Source organism: Liolophura sinensis, chromosome 13 (assembly GCF_032854445.1).
Source record: "Liolophura sinensis isolate JHLJ2023 chromosome 13, CUHK_Ljap_v2, whole genome shotgun sequence".
Classification (NCBI taxonomy): Eukaryota; Metazoa; Mollusca; class Polyplacophora; order Chitonida; family Chitonidae; genus Liolophura; species Liolophura sinensis.
In genome coordinates, this window is record NC_088307.1 from 8,538,588 (window position 1) to 8,565,452 (window position 26,865).

Genomic DNA, 26,865 nt, shown 5'->3' on the forward strand with positions numbered 1-26,865 from the left:
TTCAGCAACCCGCAGATGGTTGTGGGCTTCCCTCAGGCTCTGCCTGGTTTCCTCCCACTATAATGCTGGCTGCTGTTGTATGAGTGAAATATTCCTGAGTACGGCGCAAAACACCAATCAAATTGACACACATACTGTATTTGTAATTCTTTGGTTGCCTATTGCAGCTTTTCCATTTCCCCACCTTGTGTTTTCTGATAAATTACACTGGCACTACACTCACCACTCTGCTGTGAGCAGCGTGTTTTTGTCATCTAAGGAGTTTAGCTTTAATTCTTGTACTTTGCCTGTTGAATCCTCGCCATTTCCCCAGCTTGTATTTTCCGATGATTTAGACTGGCACACACTCAACACTCCACTGTGAGTAGTGTGTTTTTGTCATCTAAGGAGTGTAGCTTCAAAGGTAGCACTACATGGAACCTCTCTACATGTACATGCATGTGTGTTGGTACCCTGTCATGACTGGTTGACAAGGCTGACACAATGAAAATTCTAACCTAGATTCCCTAAAACACAGAACAGTGCATGCTGTCAATCGTGGTCAAACTGGTTGTGTCCAGCTGAACACCAGCTAGTTTGATTGGCTGATGGATCTGGGGAAGTAGTAAATTGCCTCTGACTGTGTTTGTCCAGTGCATACTGTCAGTCATGGCCAAACTTGGTGTGTCTAGCTTAACACCAGCTGATTTGATTGGCTGATGGATCTGGGGACGGAGTAAATTTCCTTTGACTGAGTATTCGCCCTTTGTTTAATACCCAGATAGTTTAATTCATGCATTCACTGGAATATTTCTAGATGTTTTTATTGTGCAGTTCAGTCAGGAATGCAACCCCAAGCAGCTAGTTCTAGCCAGTGATGGGTTAATACAAAAGACACATATATTATAAGTATAATGGTAACAACATATAGATATTAATTTTATGCCTGAAAATAACTCTTGGTACAATATTTGCAGCAAAGTAAACTGATACAGGAAAAGATCACCAAACCATTCCAATTAAAATAGAATTTAACATTTCATTGTAGAGAGTGGTATTGATGACCTCCTGATTCATGTATAGATTTGAAAATGAGCCCAGTAATGCTCCAGAGTCCAAGGATTTTCATCCTGATCATAAATATTATACCTCCTCGGCATAACTGACTGTAAACTCTGCACTAGTGGGGCTTTGGACTCCCCCCCCCCACCCCCCTATACTGAGCCAGCTTTAAACTATTTGTCCAGCGATGATTCAGGTCTGTATGGAATTATAGATTCCAATAAAAGTATGTTTATATGAATACATTTAAAAAAATAATTCCTTATTATACTCAAGCATAAACCTGTGAAGTAGCGCATGATCTGTTTTGTTTCAAATTATTTTTTTTCTGTTAAAGGGATACAGACTGCAGGGTTATCCTATCCCCACTATCAGTCAGTCTGTGTCAATTCTATATCCCTTTAATGTATATAATTTTAAGCTGATTTTTTTTTCTTGTCCTTCAACATTGAAAATCCTGGTGATACATGTAAATGTACAACCTGCTAAATGCCATTGTACCATTTGTATCATTATTTTTCTTTTTTATTGTTAACAATATAAAATACATGTACCACCCAATCAAATATATAATGATTTTGTACTATACTTGTACGTATGCTGTGGATTTTGAGTTTAGACTCTGTAGAACTTTGCTCTTGAACCCTTGACATCTTCCCTGAAAAGGCATTGTTTAGACTTAAGGACTTGTATAATATAAGTAAAACAAAAACAAAAATCCAATATATTGAAACTATGTTGGAGAGAGATGTAAAACAAGAGATGACACAGCACCGGGCAAATTAGGTCTGGTGTTCATTTCTTGTATATAGCTCAAGTCAAATACATGTAGCTTTGTTTGAATTTTATAATGTATATTACTGTTACAACCATGCACTATTGTAATAAAACTCCACTATTGTCACAAAGTTTCTGAAATTTATCTTTTGTCTTCGTCAAAAAATATATTTATTTGATTGGTGTTCTACGCTGTACTCAAGAATATTTCACTTATACCACAGTGGCCAGCATTATGGTGGAAGGACCGGCAGAGCCCAGGAGAAACACATGGGCATCCGCAGGTTACTGACAGACCTTCCCATATACAGGCCGAGATGAAGCCAACATGAGCTGGACTTGAACTCATAGCATCCACACTGGTGAGAGGCTACTGGGCCCTAGCTGTGTCTTTGCACTGTGCTGGCACAATAACCACTTCAGAAATTCAAGTTGCAGTTCGCTTGTTTTGAAATGTGGGCGTAATTGACCCTTCTGTTTATTTATTTGATTATTGCTAAGTGCCGATTTTTCACCTACACAGTAGTGGTCAGTTTTATGGATGGACGAAACCTGAGAGCCCTAGATAAACCACCGACCTTTGGCAAGCTTTCTGCATGCTGACATAATCACCACACTGGAAGAAAAGTGCACTTCAACCACCGTCATACTGTGCAAACGATAACAGGTTGTCATCGGCCACACACTGTCACCAAGGCGCCTCTTGCAATGGCAGGGGGAATCAAGAGTTTGACCCGGCACTTTGTGTGTCTTAGCAATAGGGGAAATTCGAGTTGATGTTTTTTTGTTGTCAAAGGTGAAAACAGCCCTGCTGTGTCATGTAACTTGTGAAAAATGTCATGTAACCATTGTTGACGTCAATTTACCGGTCTCACCGTGATCCAGAGGCGCAAATTACACCTCCTTCTTTTCACCACTCGTCTACTCTAAAATTATGGTACATGTGATCCCAAATGGTTACTGAAAATTTTTGACGTGAAGTAGACATTTTCTATCTTTATCAATAAAAGAATTCTGACTTGAAACTCCCCAATTAAAAAGCAAGCGACTTTAACTTGCTTAAAAAAAAAAACCAAAAGACTTCTTTTTACCTACATTTTTGTACTAAAAACTCTTTCACTCAAAATCATAAATACATTTTATTTACAAATCCTGCTCATGGCTGGGAACTTTCTCAAGGCTGCCATGGGCCCCGATAGCACAGTTGGTAGAGTGTCTGCTTTGGCAGGCGGTAGACCCAGGGTCAATCCGGGGTCGAGTCACACCTAAATCTTAAAACAGGAAGTTGTAACTTCCTCGCTTGGCATTCAGCATGAAGGGGATAGTGCAATGATTGGTTGACCCGTTTCAGGATAATGGCTTGGGCGGGCCTGCTTGCTTGCCTTCTATAAGGCATTTCAGTGAAGCTGCTCTAAATAAAAGAGCGTTGGAAATCCGTCCTGCAACATGGGGGGCACATCCCATGCACTCTAAGGATTCCTTCGTCGTCATACAACTAAAAAATTGTTGAGCACGACGTTAAACCCCAAGCTCTCAACTCACTCAATGCTGCCAGACAAGGTAACTTATTTGTTTAGTAATAATACACATGAATGTGGTAATAAAAATAGTACTTCGCTTAATAAAAAAGTATTACACATGCAGTGTTCAACAAGTACAATACTCTGTATTATTTGAATTTAGAAAAATAAAAGCATTAAAATGCAAACATACACATAATAAAAAGGTGGGCTTTATGGACCATACTATCAGGGTTTAGGAACTCTGATGTCACAAAAAGTTTTCTAAACTCTATTCACTACACTAAAGGTTGGAATAACTCTTTTTACCATGAGTGAAACATCACTGAAATAATGTTCCCAAAAATTATTTCCTCCTGGGGAACATCAGGAAAGAAAGGTGATGTGACGTCAGAGTTCCTAGACACTGTCAGTATGGCTCATAAAGCCCACCATCATATTATAATATTATTAGAATGCCTTTTGAATTTGAACACTCTTGACAAAATCTGAAAAAATGAATGAAAGTATTTTTACACATAGTTTTCAGTTGTCTGTACGATGAACCTTACTTTTTATTTTAGCTTTCTTTTGCTTTAACTCTCTTCATAAAAATCTAACAAAATAAGTGAAAGTATATTCGTGCGCAATTTTAAGTGATCTAGTTAGGGATGCCTACTTCGATTTTTAGACGCCTTTTCCTTTAACTACCTTGGACCCAATTTCACATACATGTAGCAACCTGGTTTACAAACAGTTACCATGGTCAGCCAAAACAGTCACAGTCTGTCAAACTGAACCCTATTAAAACATATTTGAATTCCTCAACCTTTCCACATATGTAAGACCAACTTACATGTGCAATTTATGCACATTTTTAATTTGATTTCAGAGACTACATTGGCCAGTTTCAGGGCTTCACAAAAGTATAATTGTATCAGTGAACACAGAATAATGCCTTCAGACTATGCACGATAAACACATTGCATACATGCAAAAAGGTTGAAGAATTACAGTATTTTCAAAATAAGAAAATAGGTTTACCAAGTTTTGTAAAAGTGGAGTTCATGGAGAAGTACATACATGTGGGTAATTAACATGACTGCCATTTTCTGAGTCTGTCCCTTTGTATAAAAGTGCCAGTAGTGCTACCCTATCTCATACCCAGCTTCTGAAACCATCCTATTCACAGGATATATACAATTAGTATGTACACGTTTTAACGAATGTAACACACCTGAAATTCGAATTTCTTATTTTTCTGACTTCTCCAGAAAAAATTTAAACGGCAATCATAAGACTGTGTAAATGAGAGTGTCAGACTCAAGAAAGGTTTTTGTACAAAATTTATCTCCCTCTTAAAGTGTTGTTGTAGCTAAAAGATTCGCTATATGTCCCTTGGTAGGTCAAGTTTTTGACATGCTATGATAATTCATTTAACAAGAGAGCCCGAGTGTAAAGCTACATTGACTGTTTTGCAGGATACTGCATCAATTTTGAAATTGTGCTTCTTTATATTTATAAATATAAAAGGTAAGAGTGTCACATAAATTACACGTCTAAAGTTTACAGGTGGACAAAACCAACATTCCTTAGTCATAGTGATCTAGCAGAAGCAGGATTTGAACTCTCACCAGTATCTTTTTCATTTTTATTTGATGGCTGTTTAATGCCAGTGTCACTGATTTTTCACTTGTGCGATAGATTTCATTTTTAGGGTGGAGGCAGTAAACCACCGGATGACGTCCTTATAAAACATTCCAATTTCAAAAGTCTTTCAGACTTGACCACATAACAAGTCACACGTCCATAATGTGAACAGCTCATACAGTCACCATCCTGCATCACAAACTTTTACTGTGAAAACATACAAGTCTGTCCAGAAGAACAGCTCATTCAGTTATCATCATTCATAACACATCTTCTCCTGCGAACACGTTAAGATTCTTTCAGACTTGAACACCTTCAGTCATCCTCAATCACTTGAACACTGCTGTCGTCATCATCATCGACTGCACTATTCTCTTCTTCCTCGTCCTCCTTACTTGTGCTGTCCTCTATTTCCACAACTTCTATACCATCCTCTTTCTCCTCTGCAGCTGTATTTTGTTCCTTTGCTTTCTTGCGTTTCTCAACAGCCTCTTTCTTGTCCTGCTGCTCTTTTCGGAAACCTGTAAAGAAAACAGCCATGATTTTTAACACACTATGCGTGGAAATGTCTGAAATATTTTTTAACCAAAATTCAGTACATCAACACAGGTCTTTATGAAACGCAACATTTTTTACATTTATTTGAGTAAGTGTAGCACTTCGGGTCAAACAGGTTAACAGATGGGCACAAATGAAGAAAGAAACTTTTGGACAGGTAGAAATCATTACTTGTCCCTTATGTGATGAGGCAACCCTGTCGGAATTTGATCCAACAAACTTTTTGCTTTGAGTCTACCCAACTACCACTAAACTAAAGGGAAGTTCCCCGCTTCCTCCCGGCAAGCGAGGTAGATGGTGCTTATATATCATTCTGCTACATTCACCCCCTCATTAAACCAACCCCAGGTACTCGCTAAAGCATTGAAAGCCGCACTTTAGCTACTTATCTCACTTCTGACACCAGCTGTGACGGGGCAACCCCCATGGGGTTTGATCCAACCACACTTCTACCACAAGACTGAATGCAAATCTCCTCCAGCCATAGCACTTACATATCACCCTGTTACACTTATACCCCCAAAAATGACACTCACAGCATCAACTGTGAAGTGCTTTTCACCCACCAGGTAGATCGTCCTCTCTGAACACATTACTCCCAGGTTACCCCTTTCAGTGTTTCCTCTGATACCAGATATTTTGTTCTATTTTTTTTATTCATGTATTTATTTATCTGATTGGAGTTTTATGCCATACTCAAGGAGTGCTGTTTCCTTCTCCAATTCACCACACTTTTTATCCATGAGCTATAATATGCCCATGTTACATTGTAACTGCACATTAAAATAAACTTTGCACGCCCTGAAGTCCAGGCCAAATCCAGTATGGGTAAGGTTTGACTATTTTGCTCATGTTTGAAGATAAGGAAATTGTGCAGTTCATTTTCTAAACTGGACACGAGTTTTTAAGCTGTTCACTAAAAAGGAACACTTTTAGTTCACAGCACAGTATCGTCATTGGCCTGTATTTAAGCATGACACTATTTATGTTTATATAATACTACCGGCACACATAGGATTGTGTAGTGAGGCTGTAGTTAGGATTTGGCTTCCCGCCTCTTTGGCAACACTGATGTGTTAGGTTTAAAGACTTTGGGGAAGAAATTCATCGTTAGGGATTCATATTAGGTAGGGATATTGCACATGACTGTGCCTGTATTAACTTGTACTTTGTCATCATAGTTACTATCTTGCAGGTGGAATGATATTTAAGAAGTTATTAAAAATTTAAAGTAAAATTAAATGAGTTAGTGTATTAAATGATAGCAATTAAATGATGTTTAGTTATAAAAGTAGAGGTAGTTGGTTTTTCATATTTTACATATCTCCAGAGTATAAATAGCGGATTAAGTAGCAGTTAAATGTTCTTACATGTACCTTTTAGACTGTCTTTAAATGCAGTGTTTCCAATATTTTGGAAGCACAAATCTTAGTTAAGTCATGTACTGAGTAGACACCCACATCTGGGTAATTACATGCTCTCTCAAAAGGTCCAGGATGGGGCTATAAAAGTCCAGCCCTAATGTGAACAGGGCAGAGAGATGTTAGTCACCACCTTGGACGGTCATCAGCCTGGCTGGTCACCCAGATGGCACCAATACATATCACTCACAGCTAACCTGTTGCCTGGCCCCAGACAAAGTTACTTTAGCCAGCTAGCTGGATGGGTGAAATAGAAAAGTTGTGCTATTTGGACACCCTGTTTTCAGCACTTTTAACACTGGAGAGTTTGGAGAAAATGAAATCTGGACACCCTGCTAAAACAAAATGGCCTCAAAAAGTGATGTTTGGAAACCTACATTCAGATTTCTGGTTAACCCCCTGCCGGCAGAAAATCATTCCTTGTGGTATATTTAAATCCAACTCAACAAAGAATATCAATCAGAATTGTTTAAGCAGTTTTCTAGATTTTGCCATGTCTATACCTCCTAATGTTAACCTGGCAGACTGACCCTACAGTACTAACCACATCACATCAACACTCTGTAACCTTGTACCTCACAAGTAATCTAAGAGCACCAAACCCTCACATCTTACCATCAAGACACTGTTGGAGAGGCTCTATAAACTTGTCAAACTCCATATCTTCCATGGCTGCTAGCACGTCCTGAGCATTGATTGTTTTCCTCTTGGCCTTCATAGCAAAGTTATTTGAGCTGCAGACAAAAAAACAAAACAAATGGGTAAATAATTAATTTACAGGTACACTGATATTTAAGACGTAATTTCTCTAATTTTTTGGCTGCGATGAATAGCTTTGTTAGGTCACAATAACAGCTTGTCCATCCAACCATTCTTTTGAATCCCAGGTAAAAAAATTAAGTTTTTAATTTACCATATATCGAGAATTGTACATTTTCTTAATCTACCCAAAAAGGCTCATACTCACCATGAGGTAGCATAGAGAACAAACACGCTGGCTGCCTTAGAAATGGCCAATCTGGCTTCTTTTGACACATTCACACCATCAGGAATCTGAAAACAAGTTCATTATACATGTACACCTGTCTTATCAGGGATCTGAAAAACTGTGTTGGATTTTCACAAGAGAAACTCAGGGAAACTTTCCTACTTCTCTATGCAGCAAAGGCATTTCAAGTTCCATGACCAACCAGGGTTGTCCTTCAAAATAATTTCCTCATAAAGTCCCATCCTATTTGGAGTATTAAGTTAGGTCAAATGGCATTTTTTTTAGAACTTTTCTCAAAAAAATTTTCACATAAAGCCAATCATGAATTTTTTTTCAGTTTGAGTTTCTGATCTGCAAATTTTATTAGCTTACAGCATCTTTGATAATCCTGGCCACAACCGTGTTGGGGAGGTTCAGATCTTCCGGGCGCTCTGCCATGTTCTGGTTGTGAGGATTCCTCCCAAAAAAAAATCACACAAGGGCAACTGTGAATTAACATATAAGATGAATTTGATTTATTTGTTCAGTATGAGCATCCCTTTTCTAATAATAATAATAATAATAATAATTCCTCACGTAAGAGAATCCTAGGAGGTGGACTATTCTACTGTACACTGCCTCACAAAAACATCCAGCAGAAGACACCACACATGACACCGCTATATGATGTCTTTGGAACAGACCTCATCTGCCGTCTCATTACAAATACCAAACGCATAGGGAATGGATAGCTCAAAGGCCAGGTCTGCACATGAAGAGCTCAGGTCTGCTTTTACTTGACCCCACATGGAAAATTTCATGGACATTAACAACTCCATTTCGACCTTATGTTTGGTATACACTGATTCCCTAAGCCACCTGCAGTGTAGATATGTCAAAGCCAGCATTGGTAAACCATCTTCTAACAGTAATCTAGGGATTTAAACTTTTTCATCGAGATCTTTACAACTGACTAACAAATTGGTGAAAATAGAAATCAACGTTTAATTTAATCGAACTAAGTTGCTCGGAGCCGCATGGTCGATATAAGACAGGCTCATGAACGCATGATTTACTGGTCGACATCACTTGGCTGGGCCTAACTACACAATGATGCAACAACAACGACGCTCTCGAATGTATGTTGTCTAGTGGGGCGAGATTTAGGCAGCATCACTTTGCTTTTATGGGCATATCTGTTTAGTCGGATAGTTGGCATGACATACGTTGAATAAGATTGACTCTGTTTGGCAAACTCTTCTTTGAAAAATAAATTTTCCCCTACCGAACAAAACCCTCGTGTGATTGTTGTCCCGGAAGTGCTTAAAATTTGGCGCCATCTAGGAGACTCGCACTTTGTTCAAGCAGTAAAATTTGCTAAAAATCAGAATAGTGTATTCTGGTAAATGTTAAAAAAGACCAAATTATTTTGGTATATAAAGTAATCAGCTAATGTTGAAATTCATAGTAGAAATAATAAATATTTTGGACAGTGTCTAACACGCTTGCGCAGCGGCTACCGGATGTCGAATTTCTTGAGGAGAGAGAAAACACTTAATGATTAAGGTTCATAATGTCATCACAATAAGTCTACTGGAAACCGCTGAAGTGCCCAAGACGTGGGCTCTACTTAAAAGAATACTTCTTCTGTTGTTTGTGGCTGACTTCCAGGCCATACGTTATTTATGTTCGTGCAAACGAAGGTTTTCTTGGGGGGAAACTCACAAAATTTAGTTACCGCTGGTTGAGCAGTGTTCAGACATTTCAAGGCTCGTTCGGAGCAACAGCCGATAATAAGTGCCGCTCTGACAACATTGTAAGTGACCTTGAATGGGAACTCATATGTATATTGCTTCTAGCTTGTATTGACTATATTCAACGATTCTTATTTTGTTTGTAGTAGTCATTCATTTCCAGGTTGGAACAAGAGAAGATGCCAAAATCAGTGAACCGGTGTCACAGAGCACATGTTGTTGACGTTAGGGCATGACTGCAGGGCAGTATTATTTGGGTGCCATAGTTTTGAACATATGCAAAGATACTTGAGGGGTAACTCTATATGCCATTAAAGTGGACATCTGCTGTATTAAATTCCAGCGTTCTTTGTGAAGCAGTCTGTCAGTGTCCCTGAAAGAAATGTTGCAAAGTACCACCTGGATTTGTTTTAGCGAAACCTTATGTAGCTTTCCTCCTTAATCACATGGCTTTAGAAACTAGAGTATGTAACTTTCCAAAGAAATTGCGAGAAGATTGGTGGACAAAGTTTTATTAAGCTGGCCTCAGAACCGAAATTTTCTACTTGAATATTTGTTCTTGCCATTTCCTGATTAGATCATAAAGATTAGAGCCGTGGTGGATTAGAAGTAACACACTTGTCATCATGTTTTCAGTGCCAAAACTCTGCTGTATTGATAAGTATATTTTAAGTTGTTGGTGAGGGTAATAAATTTTAAAGATATGCTTAAAAATTCAGCTGTGAAATGATATAAATATGAGCTAACAAGCGAGTTTGATTGCCTTGTTTGTGGTGGAAGTCAAGAAGCGAGTTAAGATCAACACCATTGCTTTACAAAATACAAATAGATGTAGTTTCAAGATATGTTTCAGAATTTTAAAATAGTGTACAACTGTGCACCATTATTGCCTGAAAGAAAGGCTTGCCTTGTGAAAGGCCATTTGACCCGTGTTAGATATATTGAAAAGTTTCAATGTTATTTTGCAAATCCTTACTTTTTTTCATTATCCAGAATAACAAAAATAGCCCATCAAGCCATAGTTTCTGGGGCTGGGTTATCAAGAAAATAATTTGAAGGATGGCCTCGGCTCACATGTACCTTTGCAACAGTTATTTGTTACTGCAAACGGTTACCTGTTTCAGGCAGAAAGTGGGCTGTGGTCTGGCAGTTAGAAGTACAATCGCTTTGGGTATTTGTGGATGCCCTGACTCATACTGCTTATTGGGCCTTTATAACAGTTGATGCCCCTGATGTGGCCGTTTGCTCAGTGTAAACTTTGTTAAAGACCACATGTCCTGCACCATTGTCCAGTATAGGGTGTCACTGGTTGTTCATGAATAACTGGCCAGAGCTCAGCATTTTACGCAGAGGATTCCTGTTTCCCCCACCCATGAAACTGACTGCCATTGTTAAGTGAACAGTTCTTGAGTTTGGCTAGAAACTTACTACAATCAATCAAATGTTTCAGAAGTCATCATGAGTAGCTCAGAAGAAGTGTCATGGATCTCCTGGTTCTGTGGCTTACGAGGCAATGAATTCTTCTGTGAGGTAAGCTGAGGATACATCTTCATCTTACTGGTAACTGTCTGTTTGAATGAATTGTTATCCTTCCAATGTCATAAATAAGGTAAAAATTATCAAATTCTAGGAGTTGGAAAGTTATGCAAGCTACCATTGCTTGTACAATTGCTGATCGCCCAGAAGTCTTAAGCTCCTATGTGATTATGTCAACTACACCCACATTTCAAAACAGGCAAAGCCATAGGGTTGAACCACTTGAACTTGGTTAACGTGCCAGTGCAGCGCAAGTGCAATAATGCAGAACCCAGGAACCTCTTGTAAATGCAGTCGCTGTGAGTTCAAGACCAGCCCATGCTGGCTTCCCGTAAATGGGATGGTTTATCAGCAACCGGCAAGTGGTTGTGAGTTTCCTCCGGGCTTTGGCCGGTTTCCTACCACCATAAGCTGGCCACTGCCATGAAGAGAAATGAAATTTTCTTGAGATTTGGTGTAAAAAACCAGTCAAATAAATAAAAAATAAATAGGTGATGTTTAAACATTTGGAGCTTATGGTTTCAACTTATTGACAGATTTCGCACTAGCTGCTCCATACGTGTGCAACTTGAAATAAATGTTTCCCTTTTTTTGTTTTTTTGTTTTTTTAACAGGTGGACGAGGATTATATTCAGGACAAATTTAACTTAACAGGTCTTAATGAACAGGTGCCACATTACAGACAGGCATTAGACATGATTCTGGACTTAGAACCAGGTAAGGTCTTAAAAGCCTATTCTTCAGTTTCCAAGTCAAATTTCATTATGTCACTATGTAAAATCAAGTCAGAAAATGAGGCAAGTTTTGTTTTGTACATGTAATTATTCAGCTAGATATTTTCATTATCAAATTAATCTCTTAATACATGTATTTTTTAATTTTTAATGTTTCTGAGGTAATTATGTAAAAATTTGTGAAAATGTTAACTTTGTAATTTGAAACATTTTTGTAACAGCTTAAAATGTTTTGAGAATGTTTTCTTTAAAATAAATAATCCTATTATGAATAATTAACGTTTTTAAAAGAAAGAAAGGAAACAACAATGAAGTCTTGCAGTGGGTTATGAACTATCAGTGTCACGAAATAATGTTCGGTTTTTCAAGTTACATTCACCATTACAAAATGCATTTCAGTCCAGAGACACTTGTTAGTGTGTAAAAAAAAAAACGACAAGATTTAATTTGCTTTAATAGCATAAGTAGTTGTATTATACATGCATTTCAAAGTACTCGAAATGTTAACATGTTCCATTATAGTTACCTCTAAAATGCACCGTGATCAATCGGCACAAAACTGAAGAGCTTTTGTAACTCAGTGAAATGTAAAATGTAAATGCCAGCACAAACAATGTGTTCGCTTCTTATATCAGACCTCTTGAGCATTAGGATAGAGCACTGGGAACAGACTTCTTCAAAATTGTAAGTTTTACGTGACTAAATTGCAGGTAAAGTTATGATTTGTACAGGAAAGTTGAAAACATAATGCAGTGATTGCTACCTTAAGAACTTTTAGTTATGAATATAAATATATATCTGTTTTTTTTTAAGCCGATTAGGAGACAGTTTCTCAAAGATTTAGCAATGTAAAGCCAGGACTGGTAACAGTGGCAGTGTACACTTTTAATATATGTGACTTAATCCACAGTCTAACTTTTTTTAGACTGTTGCAGATTTTTGTAAATTCTGGTAGCTAAAATATGGGAAAAGTTACAAAAAATTGATGCACAAAATGTTACCAAAATGTGCCCACTGTCTGTTACTACTTTGAGGAACTGTCCCCTGGTTTTGTCAACAAATGTATCAAGTCTTCTCACCTCAGGTAAAAAGGTTTGTCAGGGTAATCACATAATGTATTCCACGTTTAGATTAATTACCATAGTCGCACATATAACTGTCGCGTTCATGTCAGTGCGGGTGAACCCATCACTTATCAAATGAACCTGAAGAAATTCCTCCCTATGCCCAGTTGGAATGGAGTGGAATTATCCCCAGAAGCCAGAGGTGTTAATGCCATAAAACCAAAGTGTGCAAACCTGGAAAAAAAATCCCATCCCTCTTGGTTCATCCGTTGATAGTTCGACAGTTCGACAGATCTGTTAAATCGACAAATTTACCAAGCATTGATGACCTGTTGAGTTTTCTTCATTTTTGCCAAAGCAAAGACTGTCACAAGTACATGATTGTAAAAGCCACTATGGCTTTCCTTGATATGTTTTCTTGTTGTTTATGGTGTTGTGTCACCCTTAATTGCTAACATGGCTAATAGCAGACATAATTGTCAGAACGTCCATTTAGCTCAATGGTCTGCTGTACACAGTTCAAAAACTTGATGGAGAAATGATTTACCTATAGTGCGCCAGTTATTTGTGCGAATATGGTTATACACATCCTACTGTTGTATACAATATACATGTATATATGTACTTGTGCTTTTCTGTTGTACAATAAGCCATTTGTCAGCTGTCGCCATGGTTACATACATGTGAAAACCAAGCCTTACTTACACAGATACCTGGAATAGATATATATCATTATAGATGCATCACTATTTCAAAAGAACAAAACGTGTGAAATTAGGTTTAAAAAAACTAAGATCTTATGTTAAGTTTGCAGGATAGATATCCCAAGTTGTGACATAAGAACAGCAGAGTGACATTGCCGTGATGGAGTATTTACCCTGATCAAGGAGGCAGTTCTCTGCTAATGATGAAGCACAAATTTGTGGTTGTTTTCTGAAAACTCTCACCAACAGATCCAGTAAATTATCTGAGTTGCCCTGGAAGCAGTAAAACGTGCTATTTTCCCCCTCCCCTCTCCCCACCCCCACCCCCAATATTAAAAATCTGATTAATTCACCCTTTGGAAACATGGGCATGTCATAAAGGAAGATCATTCTGCTGCTCCGCTGTCATAATGCAGGAATAATGCATCTAGATGCTCCTCTCTTAAGCTGTATTAATGACAGTGCTAGACTTTAGGAGTCCTGTGTGAAAGGATTTGAGTTTGGCTTGATGGTTTAGTTTCCTTCTCCCCATGTTGACAGCTGTAACAAACTGGCCATTTGCATGTCAGAGGCTGGAGTGTTTGAGTTTTGCTTTTCTTTTCTCTTCCTGTCGTACCTAGAGGATGAATTAGACGATAATCCGGGTCAGAGCGACCTAATTGAACAGGCCGCCGAGATGCTATATGGACTCATACATGCTAGATTCATTCTTACAAATAGAGGCATTTCAAAAATGGTAAGACCGGGGTTGTGACCTCTGAGATGACGGAATGACCTTGAAGTCAAGGTCGTCTCACAAAGCTGCTGATTTCATTTTCCTCTTCTGACTGACTGACACGTGTTACTTTCTCTTTTCACCTCTCTTTTCATCTTCGTTCTTTTCCCTGTTTAGTTCTAACCTCAGGCCAGTGACATCAAGTCCCCTACACACCCTTCCTGCTAGCAGCCAGCATTCAAGCTGCTCATTAAAACAGACAGCAGCCTGTTAAAGATATAAACTTTACATAATTCCTTAGGATTTTCTTTTTTGTAACAAAATGCAGGGCTTACAAATTTAACCCAGCTGCAGTAAATGAGCTAAAATTTTGCCCCAAAAGTAAATGTCATAAAGTGTTACATTTGCAAGAGAGGCTGTAGAGATTTGGACAGGATAAAAAAAAAATGGCTTGTAACTGACATAAATCTACATCAGACATCTGTTTACTGTATTTTCTTAAACTGTTGAAGAATGAAGACCATTACAGAGTTGTTTCCCTTGTTGAATAGTGTGAACCGTTCAGCAAGTATAGTTGACACAAGTATTTGTTTAATTACTTAACAGTCTGTGACTTAATACATGCCAAGTACAAATCGATTTCTGTAGATATTTTCATAATGGATTTTTTTTTTTTTTTTTTTTGGTACAAAACTCGAATATTTCATAGCATTGGATTCCGTAAAAAGAGTTGACTGTATATTACTTTGAAACATTCATTGCCTTGACTTTATAAAGTGAACTGTATTAAATAAATTGTTGTACCCTCTCATAATTAATCTAAAATCCAAATTGGAATATCAAATAATATTACTGGAATTCTTCAACCTTTTCGCATGTGTTTATTGACACATTTTCTGAAGACATTTTTCTGTGTTAACTGTTAAAATTATACTTTTTGTGAAGACCTCATACTGGCCAATCTGACCAATGTAATTTTTTCTGCAAAATCAAATGAAAAAAGTTGCACTAAAAGATGCTTTTTCATACGCGAAAAGATTGAGGAATTGGGGTAATATATTCATGTTGAATTTACATAGTATCCATTACACTCAACTGTAGATATTTTGGCAAAATTTGGCAAAAAAAGCACGACAACCTTACTGTCTTTTTTTTTGTCATGATATTGAAACTAGCTCTTTCCTTTTATTATTTTAATAACATTTTTCTTTTTTAACCTTTTTGCTTTGCTTTATAGATACTGATTTGTGGAAGGCTTTTATTCTGTGTCTCACTAAGTGTACTCTCACATTCTGTCTTTTGCGGAGTAATACTCAAGCGCTTTGGCGTTTCCTTTTGCAGTGCGTTTTCTTTTGAGAATCTTGGCTGTCTTGTCTGTTGTCCAAAGCTGTCTGTTGTCTTGCAGAGAAGGTGTGGCGGATCTGCTGTTGGCTATATAACAAACTTATCTGCCTATTTCAGTCTCAGATTAAGACCACAGATCGGGGTAATAAAAAAAATGTACCTCACTTGTTTTGAGATTCGTACTCGCATCTTGTTCCAACACACATGTATGCCAAATTCACACCTGGTTAAGTGTTCACGGTTTTGCTCAGTTGGTTATTGTTCCTTGTGGACCTGTAATTATAGTGGTATATGACATTTGGCTGCCACATGTTTTGGGCACTGTTAATTTTGATGCACATCTAAACAATGTCCGTATTAAGATAGTTGAAATTCCCAACACTTTTTACAGTAGACTTTGGCTTCAGTTTGTTACCTGCATGCCTGCAATTGACGTAGTTCATTTGACTTTCCTAGCTCAGAACCTAATCCTCAAGAAACTTGGCAATGGCTTAATCTGAACCCCTTATAAAGACGTTGTGATTAACAAAGAAACATGAGAGAAATTTCAGAAATCAAAGGTGTGTGTACTGTAGCTGTTGGGAGATCTTCCTCTGAGAAAACTCAATATTCAACTGGGTGAGGAAGGGATTTGGCAGAGGCCTGTAGAGAAATTCATCAGATTTTCTAAACCCGATCTGTGGTTGCTCCTCCCCCATAGAGACAGAATTAGTGCTGGCTGTGGTGTGGGAGTAGCTGTGTTGTGTGTGGGTGTGAGCTGCCTGCCCTGTTCCGTCAGGGTTCATCTCTATGCCTCTTCTACACACAGATGATGAGCTTGAGGACAACCCCAATCAGAGCGACCTGATAGAACAGGCCGCTGAGATGCTCTATGGCCTCATTCATGCAAGATACATTATGACTAGTAGAGGCATAGCACAAATGGTAAGATGGCTGCCCAGTATTTCTACTCATTGGCAAAGTCGGTCTGTGTCCCTCTGATTGTAGAGCTCTCCAGTTTCTGGTACAATATGTGTACATTCACACACAACCTGTAGATCCACTAGGCATAACACACCTCAGAATATGGTCTGGTACTCTGGTGCATGCAAGCACAACATAACATATAACATAACAAGTGGTGCATGGGAGACAATTTCAGCCAGAAAATTGGCCCAACTCACACTCTTGTAGAGGCTCAGCACACATGGTAAGGTGATCAAACAGGTCAGTTTGTACCCCCAGAATACGGTTAAGCCATCTAGTACATTCACACACAACTTGTAGAGGCTCAACACACATGGTAAGGTGATCAAACAGGTCAGTCTGTACCCCTAGAATATGGTTAAGCCATCTAGTACATTCACACACAACATGTAGAGGCTCAACACACATGGTAAGGTGATCAAACAGGTCAGTCTGTACCCCCAGAATATGGTTAAGCCATCTAGTACATTCACACACAACTTGTAGAGGCTCAACACACATGGTAAGGTGGTCAAACAGGTCAGTCTGTACCCCCAGAATACGGTTAAGCCATCTAGTACATTCACACACACAACTTGTAGAGGCTCAACACACATGGTAAGGTGATCAAACAGGTCAGTCTGTCCCCCAAGAATAGTGTTGAGCCGTCTAGTACATTCACACACAACTTGCGGAGGCTCATGGTGGGGTGATCAAACAGGTCAGTCTGTACCCCAAGAATAGTGTTCAGCCGTCTAGTACATTCACACACAACTTGTGGAGGCTCAACACACATGGTGGGGTGATCAAACAGGTCAGTCTGTACCCCAAGAATAGTGTTCAGCCGTCTAGTACATTCACACACAACTTGTAGAGGCTCAACACACATGGTAAGGTGGTCAAACAGGTCAGTCTGTACCCCCAGAATACAGTTAAGCCATCTAGTACATTCACACACAACTTGTAGAAGCTCAACACACATGGTAAGGTGATCAAACAGGTCAGTCTGTACCCTCAGAATATGGTTAAGCCATCTAGTACATTCACACACAACTTGTAGAAGCTCAACACACATGGTAAGGTGATCAAACAGGTCAGTCTGTCCCCCCAGAATATGGTTAAGCCATCTAGTACATTCACACACGCAACATGTAGAGGCTCAACACACATGTAAGGTGATTAGACAGGTCAGTCTGTACCCCCAGAGTACGGTTAAGCCATCTAGTACATTCACACACACAACATGTAGAGGCTCAACACACATGGTAAGGTGATCAAACAGGTCAGTCTGTCCCCCCAGAATATGGTTAAGCCATCTAGTACATTCACACACAACTTGTAGAAGCTCAACACACATGGTAAGGTGATCAAACAGGCCAGTTCGTTCCCCCCATAATATGGTTAAGCCATCTAGTACATTCACACGCAACATGTAGAGGCTCAATACATATGGTAAGGTGATCAAACAGGCCAGTCTGTCCCCCCAGAATATGGTTAAGCCATCTAGTACATTTACACACAACATGTAGAGGCTCAACACACATGGTAAGGTGATCAAACAGGTCAGTCTGTACCCCCAGAATATGGTTAAGCCATCTAGTACATTCACACACACACAACTTGTAGAGGCTCAACACACATGGTGGGGTGATCAAACAGGCCAGTCTGTCCCCCCAGAATATGGTTAAGCCATCTAGTACATTCACACACAACTTGTAGAAGCTCAACACACATGGTAAGGTGATCAGACAGGTCAGGCTGTACCCCCAGAATACGGTTCAGCTATCTAGTACATTCACACACAACTTGTAGAAGCTCAACACACATGGTAAGGTGATCAGACAGGTCAGTCTGTACCCCCAGAATACGGTTCAGCTATCTAGTACATTCACACGCAACATGTAGAGGCTCAACACACATGGTGGGGTGATCAAACAGGCCAGTCTGTCCCCCCAGAATATGGTTAAGCCATCTAGTACATTCACACGCAACATGTAGAGGCTCAATACATATGGTACGGTGATTAGACAGGTCAGTCTGTACCCCCAGAATATGGTTAAGCCATCTAGTACATTCACACACAACATGTAGAGGCTCAACACACATGGTAAGGTGGTCAAACAGGTCAGTCTGTCCCCCCAGAATATGGTTAAGCCATCTAGTACATTCACACACAACATGTAGAGGCTCAACACACATGGTAAGGTGATCAAACAGGTCAGTCTGTCCCCCCAGAATATGGTTAAGCCATCTAGTACATTCACACACAGCTTGTAGAAGCTCAACACACATGGTAAGGTGATCAGACAGGTCAGTCTGTACCCCCAGAATACAGTTCAGCTATCTAGTACATTCACACGCAACATGTAGAGGCTCAACACACATGGTAAGGTGATCAAACAGGTCAGTCTGTCCTCCCAGAATACGGTTCAGCCATCTAGTACATTCACACGCAACATGTAGAGGCTCAACACACATGGTAAGGTGATCAAACAGGTCAGTCTGTCCCCCAAGAATAGTGTTGAGCCGTCTAGTACATTCACACACAACATGTAGAGGCTCAACACACATGGTAAGGTGATCAAACAGGTCAGTCTGTACCCCCAGAATACAGTTCAGTCATCTGGTACATTCACACACAACTTCTTGAGGCAACTTGTAATAGCAAAACAGGGCCAAAAATGACCATCCAAGGCATTCACACACCACAGATATACTGGTTGGAACCCCTGAAACTATCCCAAACCAGCTTGTCTATCAGGCAAACAAACCAGATTAAATGCCCGTGCTTTGCTTCCACATGGGTAACAGCACTCGAAGCCAATTTGACTGTGATACCAGCGACACACAAAAGAGCGCTACTCTTCTGTCCACTGCCAAATTGCCAGGTGGAATTGGACAACAAATAGTGGGAAATTCATCACGTCCCGCTGCTCACAAACACTGTACAGTAAGGATTTACATTACATCGGTACAAGGCTTTATAAGTTTTTGTATTGAAGAAAACATTGGGTGGAAGTAATTTTTACTGGTTCGACACACTCAAGGATTCATTTCACGTGAAAAAAAGTGTTTTTTTTTTTTTTTTTTTTGCTGTTTTTGTTATTTTTAACATATGTAATGACATACATATTTTAACCTGGTTTTCCTTACACTTTACAGCAAATTGCCTGATTGCATAATTTGCTTCACCGAACTTACCCTTTCCTGCCCACGACGTCAGAAAAAAAAAACACAGGAAATTGATTATAGGGTCCATGTACTTTTAGTTCCTTAGGATAAGTTATTTGGAACATAAATTTGGCACATGGGCACTGCATGAATCAAAAAGTAAAAAAAATGAAGGCACCATCATGATAAGAATTTTGGTGTTGCCTGTCACTCCCATGCTGCTCTTTTCCTCACCCCCCTCCATGCCCCACTCACTCGCTGAGCCATCAGTTTCTCAATACAGGTGGTTATTGTCAATGGCTTCAGGTTTAAAGGCCTGGTGTGAAAGTGCGTGTTTTATTAAGCCTTTGTTAACACTCTCTGCAAACATTCTGCTCACATTTCTTGTTATTAAAGTCGGCCGCCTTTTTATCTACAGTCTTTTTCAGTTATATATATATGTACATATATATTTATATATGAGTTTAATCTTTCTCAGATATGTTTTGTTCAGACTTTTCATGTATCGATTCCAAACTAAAATAAAAATAAAATTGAATCATTTTTCTGTATTAATCTTGTTAATTGTTCGTTCATCTTTTTTTTATTGTTCTTCAAATTTACTTTACTTTGATGTTTATAAATGCTCTTAATAATGAACCCTGTGAATATTATTTTGAGATTTTAAAAATTTCATGCATATCAAAAATCAGTTAGCTTTTATTGTACTTAAAAATACAAGAATTATTCTGTAGAATCATTCAAAGATTTACAAAAGTGTTGTAATGACTTGTCTTATTGACTTCCCACAGACATCATGTGGCTGATGTACTATTTGATAACCTGTCACCGGTGCTCATGTAAAAGATAACATACCATAATCATTTGCCGCTGGCTTCGTTGAGATTTTGTAAACTGTACAATGCGAGCTATCTAATACTGCTGGAAAAAAAAAAAAGAAAAAAAGAGCAATTTCATTTGATTGGCTGTCTTTATGTCTGGACCTGACAAATCAGATATTGATCAGGTGATTCAACTTTCAAAAATTAAGAAGTATAGTAGACCACCTTTCATAGGGACTTGAAAGAAATAAGGTGGCCATTTATATTCTGAAAGTTGTCATGCCAACTGTCCTATTTTGGGATGCATGCAAATTGGAGACATTTGCTGATGTAATGATTATCTCTGTCACATCTACATGGACAGTGTACCTAGCCATTTTGGTATATCTTCATAAAAGGACGGAACCTTTGAAGAAAGATGGCTTTTAAAGAAATAATGTGTTTAATGGAATGTTTCTCAACATGGCAATCTGAGTAACTGAATGTCAGTAGAACTCTCAGAATGTGGAAAAATGTGTGGAATTTTAGGCCATTTATCAAGTGTATACAAAAATTAGAAGTTAGACTCTACAGTAAGTAGGATGCAGTACAGGTGACAATGTATCAGATTATCTCAGCCAGCAACAGGTGCCTTTACTTTTATACCATCATTGTAATAATCTATTTTGGTTATCTCCCTTTGGCAGATTGAGAAGTGGCAGCAAGGAGACTTTGGTTACTGTCCCAGGGTATATTGTGAAAACCAACCCATGCTCCCGATAGGTTTGTGTTGTACTGGATACTATCGTTTGGTTACTGTATATTGAAACCATCTCCCAATAAGTTTATCTCGCATTGAATACTTTATTTTGGTTACTGTTCTTCGCCGTAGCCGTAGCCACTGCGTACAAGCAAGGGTGGAAAGTATGGTTGTCTCGCATTGGATACTATCGCCTGGTTACAGTCCCAGAGTATGTTGTTAATACTAACCCATGCTCCCAATAGGTTTGTCTCGGATAGGGTACTTTTGTCTAGTAACTGTCCCAGGATATATTGTGAAAACCAACCCCTTCTAACCCATGGGTGGCTAATCTGGTAAACTAACTTACAGTAAGCCCCTAACCCCTGAGATCAAATCCTCGAATTCACTTCAGTTGGCAGTGACTTTGTCAGGAAGTTTGTCACAAGATGGTATGTCTGTGTTTGGTAAAGCATGGTCACTAAATGCATGTAACTAATAACAAGGATAAAGGAAATAACACTGGTATCCAAGCATGTCAGAAAAAGAATATGTTGTAAGTTTGTTAATAAAGAGTTACATGATCTGGTTTTGTTATTGGCCATGGCTGTGGAATTTTTGGCTTACTGCGAGGACTGTATTACCAGCTCTGAATTGTTTACATTCTCTAAGCTGGGACATCTTTCTGTCGCCTGTGCTGTTTTCAAAGTCCTAACATTGTATGCCACAAAATGAGGTGTGACGTGTACCGTGTCCATTTAGTAATTCTGAATTCATATCACCTCGTTATGCAGGAATAATAAAGACCATAACAAATGTAACCGATGAATGCACTCGGACATCATAACTTTGCAAACTTACATTTTCGAATCCCGTGACTGCATTGCTGTGCTGATCATCTCCTTTTTTCACAATATTTGACTACAGTTTCTTTCTGATCATTATTAGCACACAAATTAAAGTTACGACTATCAAATCACTTGTCAGTCGCCCTTTAGGTTGATTACATCCCATTGGTTTCGGGGCCTCCGTGGCTCAGTTGGTTAGCGCGCTGGCGCAGCGTAATGACCCAGGAGCCTCTCACCAATGCGGTCGCTGTGAGTCCAGCTCATGCTGGCTTCCTCTCCGGCGGTAAGTGGGAAAGTCTGACAGCAACCTGCGGATGGTCGTGGGTTTCCCTTCGGACTGTGCCCGGTTTCCAACCACCATAATACTGGCCGCCGTCATATAAGTGAAATATTCTTGAATACGGTGTAAAACACCTATCAAAAAAAAAAAAAAAAAAATCAATCCCGTTGGTTTCAATCCGATTATCCCAAAAGTTCATCTTTTTCTGGCACTAAAGAGAACGGACCAAACGACCAAGTTGAAAATGGCAGTCAGTGAAGTTTGGGCTTTTTTCCTCCAGTACACTAAGTACATTTATGATAATTGGGACGCTGTGGTCTTTATTATTCACAAATAATTAGGCTATAAGACAGAATTACTGAAAGCTAAGTTGAGAAGAATGAAACAGATGTCCAATCTACTTTTGATGTATCATTTAATATAGCATACAAATATACTTAATCAAGGTTGGAGTAGATTCACTTCGAGGATTTTACTTAAATATCATCATGTATCAAATAGAATTAAATAAGACCCTAAAAACAAACCTGGTAAACGAAGAAAAAATTGGTTCTTGAAAAAATTCACTTGTCTTTTTTGGTTTTGTAGGTTTGTCTGATGTCCCCGGAGAAGCTATGGTCAAACTCTACTGTCCCAAGTGCCAGGATGTGTACACTCCCAAGTCATCCCGACACCACCACACTGACGGTGCTTATTTTGGCACCGGCTTCCCACACATGTTGTTCATGGTTCACCCAGAGTACAGACCCAAGCGTCCCGCCAACCAATTTGTTCCAAGGTGAGAACATAGGCTTAGCCAGCTGCCTGTCTATTTGGACAGGTGAAGTAGAATTCAGTGCTACAAATATTTAGGACTCGCTTTTTTCTAGCATTTTTAAAAGAACAGAGCACCTTTAACAATAAATTTTGCATCATTTTAAAGGTCTTTGTATGCATATTCCAAGTATGTTTTTTATGCTATTTCACATATTGTTAATAAGATAAGTGAATAAGATGCTAATAAAGATTGGTGTTCTGTTGTGGGCTTTTTGTGCTGAGGTAAATGACCTAAAGTTTCGCCCTGGGACTTGGAAAGTGTATCCCAGGATTCATTGCCTTAATACGGGCTGAGCGCAGCCTGAGAGCATCATGGGTTGGTCAGTGGATTATACTAATAGTTGGAGAATGTAATAAACAAGCTCATGCTTCACCGAGCAGTTAGTCCATGCTCCTCCATTTTAATCATAGTAATTTCAGTACATGCACTTCGCAACAGGTTGATTGTTTTATTGTCAGTACTTTATGATAAATGGGAAATTGGGAGAAAACTCAAGATCAAGTGTGACTACCCAGTACCTTTACGCGGACGTGGATTGTCAAGATTAAAATGTCAAATTGCGATCAAAGCGACACCTACACACTTGCGTTTGCACTGCTGCAAACATTTCCCCTCGGATGAAATTTTAGCCATACAGATTGGTATTATCTACATGTAGATAGATGCAAGCCACTTACAATCACAGGATTCAAAATTTTCACGTCTACCCATTGATCACATGATTTTTTGCTGGCGAAAGACAACAATAATCTTAGCTGTTGCTGGCGACACGTAAATCATGTCTGGGCAAAACTGTATCCAGGAAACCATGAAACATTTTGTTTATAAAGCCGGTGACAATGATGTGTGAACTCCTAATGTGATAAAAACTTAAACAAATCCTGTTTTCCGAAAAGCCGAACTCCCATAAAGTGCTCTCGAAAAGGGGTAAAAATAAATTGTGGTAGTTTTTGGAAACCTCGCATGGAGTATGTTATCTGTGTTTAATGGAGGTTGCCAATGTAAAAATGCAGGAAAAGGAAATCTCCTGCAATATGAGCACAGTTCTGACTGTAAAAAAAAAGAAAATGTGCATGTTGACTGACATACAAAATTGGAATTACTTGCATATGGAAAGCTGATGACAGATACTTCTCAGTGAAATTTGTTTTGTGCTGAAGTACATTTGTACACATATTCGTTGCATAATGAGGGCTCTGAGCAAACAAACGTTCACCAGGTAACTGTGAGGTGACTTCCACGTAGGCCTAATTGGAATAATCGGTTCGTCTACAGCAACATTGTACATGTACATTCCTTGTTTGGCGTGGATCATGCTTTCAGGACAGTGTTTGGAATTTTCTTCCATGAGTATATTTAGACCTTTTTGTTGGAAGACCTGCTCACCTCACTGTCACCTAATGTGGAGAAGATTAGCAGCCAGAGCTGCTAAGTGCTATGAAGGGTAATGGCTAATCACACTTTTCTGTCATCTTGCCACCAACTCGCATTGTGCGAAAGTAAATGACAGTAACTCGCGTGCGAAACTTTAGGTCATTTACCGATATTACTCAAGCAGTTTTATGATTTCACTGCTTATCATGCTCTTACATCTGTTCTCCTTCGTTCAGCATGAATATATATGTATTACTAAATCTGTATTTATTGTGGAAATGCAACCGTTAAAGCATGTCTAAACAGAATGCGGTACATTGATTTCTCTCAGGAAGAAAATTGATTATATTTTCTGTATTTGTTATTGGCTGGCACAGTAGTTTTGGAGTCTCCTTGGATTTGTGTTCTACATCTGTCTGTCTGTCACACTATAGTGTATAGTATTTAGCTCCTCCAAATGTGTACCAATTCACATAAAATAGTGTGTCAATGTTAACTTTATGGAAGCTCAGGAAGTTTTGTTAGTAAATGTATTGCAGGGTTCTCAATAGGTGGTTGGATTCCTTGCAAAAACTATTCCAAATGTTAACCAGTTTTGAAGATATTTTTTTTTTTTTGCAGGTTTATTCTGTTGAGTCACTGATCATTTTAATGCAAGCCTTACTTATGCATGATTTTTCCATAATTATGCAATCTCCAAATTTTGGTGTTTCAGATTGTATGGATTCAAAATCCATCCCTTGGCTTACCAGCTTCAGTACCAGGCCGCAGCAAGTTTCAAGATGCCGATGAGAGGCATGGGTCACAACAACAGTAAACGATAAAGAAGACATACGTAGGAGATTAACACTGGAGAATTGAGCTGTTATCCCCCTTCATTGGGAGACCATTTTCTATATGGGCAGAGAACTTCAAATGAAGATCCTGTAAAGTGGGGGGTAACTTCGGTCATAACGACTGTGGTGTACTTGATAGTGGGGGAAGCGGTGCATTAAGGAGTGCAAAGACTGGAGAGAGAAATTCATTCATTTTTTTTTTCCTGTTTGTTAAATACCAGTGAGAAAGAAAAGAACTTCTGATGACATTTGAGAAATTCACTGGTGACTGCTTTGATGATAACATAGGTTATTGTCAATCTCCAAATGTTTCTTCAGGTACCCGGTTTTTTGTACACAACCTTTTGGCTTTGTTCCCGTGTTGGTGTAAATGTGGTGGTGATATACACAGCTAAGATTTGTACAGTCTGTTTGTATGACAGCATCAGTAATAAAAGTTGTATAGTCTGTAGTTAGTAGTCTTTTTAATATCTCTTTGCTAGCTTCCTCTTCAGCCGTATGTGGGGAAAGTATGGAAGCAACTTGTGGATGGTCGTGGGTTTTCCCCTGGCCCACTTTCCTCCCTCCGTAGCGCTGGCCGCGGTCGTATAGGTGAAGTATTCTTGAGTACTCCAATCAAACAAGCAAATCAGCATCTCTTAATTTGTTGGATTGTGGTGACAGGTTTATGGGTCTGTAGTAAACCACAGGCCTTCGTCTGGTACTTGACAAACTTTAGGCCAGCATTGTGGCTGGCAATGTTGGCCTTGGTCTTTTTGCTGAAAGTCAAGGGAGGGCGTAACTGGTGTTTGTTGACCTGTCGTCAGTATGATGTAACCCACAAGATTCACACAAGAAAGTTGATTGGCATGTTACACTGTACTCGAGAATATTTCTCATGACTGCATTCAGGTTTCATGAACGAAGAAAAAAAATGTTCTCACATTTTCACAGAGTTTGCTGCTTTAATGGAGTCCTAATCCTAAGAAGTTGTAACACAGCAACCCTAGTTCAGGCTAGCGCAACATACATGACATCCTGTCATATCGGTACAAAATACGTCCTCTAAACAAAAGCAAAAGCAAGGCGTGGGTTCAATCCTGACCTTGCACTGCTAATTTTTCTGTGGATTTTCCTGTTTACAGGGTTTTGGTGATGGTAAATGGTTGTCCACACCAGTGTGGCATTTTGTGCTGACATGTAAGTATGGCGTGCAAGTCTGTACACATGAAGTTCGTCAGTATTTTAATTTTTTTTTTTTTTAACCACCATTATGGATGTAAAAAATCCACAAGTATGACATTGAACAACA

General features: G+C 39.0%; 2 protein-coding genes across 4 annotated transcripts; one reads left to right on the plus strand and one right to left on the minus strand.

The window, feature by feature from the left end:
• Positions 1-3,547: 3,547 nt before the first annotated feature.
• Positions 3,548-9,227, minus strand: LOC135480339 (DNA polymerase epsilon subunit 3-like). Of its 2 annotated transcripts, none has more exons than XM_064760164.1 (5): positions 9,199-9,227; positions 8,307-8,419; positions 7,914-7,999; positions 7,562-7,680; positions 3,548-5,488 (listed from the first exon to the last, which is right to left on the minus strand). In XM_064760164.1, exons 2-5 carry the CDS (start codon positions 8,370-8,372, stop codon positions 5,283-5,285), a joined length of 477 nt encoding a protein of 158 aa, XP_064616234.1. In that variant the 5' UTR covers positions 8,373-8,419; positions 9,199-9,227; the 3' UTR covers positions 3,548-5,282. The 2 variants fall into 2 exon arrangements, with proteins under 2 accessions (XP_064616234.1, XP_064616235.1); XM_064760165.1 differs by having other exon boundaries at positions 8,307-8,391; positions 9,199-9,218.
• A 219-nt stretch (positions 9,228-9,446) lies between these two features.
• Positions 9,447-26,025, plus strand: LOC135480173 (casein kinase II subunit beta). 2 transcript variants are annotated; one of them, XM_064759939.1, is made up of 7 exons: positions 9,447-9,729; positions 11,118-11,197; positions 11,818-11,920; positions 14,326-14,441; positions 21,388-21,463; positions 23,136-23,325; positions 25,454-26,025. In XM_064759939.1, the coding sequence occupies exons 2-7, from the start codon at positions 11,126-11,128 to the stop codon at positions 25,560-25,562; spliced, it is 666 nt and encodes a 221-aa protein (XP_064616009.1). In that variant the 5' UTR covers positions 9,447-9,729; positions 11,118-11,125; the 3' UTR covers positions 25,563-26,025. The 2 variants fall into 2 exon arrangements, with proteins under 2 accessions (XP_064616009.1, XP_064616010.1); XM_064759940.1 differs by lacking the exon at positions 14,326-14,441 and adding an exon at positions 16,573-16,688.
• The last annotated feature ends 840 nt before the right edge of the window (positions 26,026-26,865 follow it).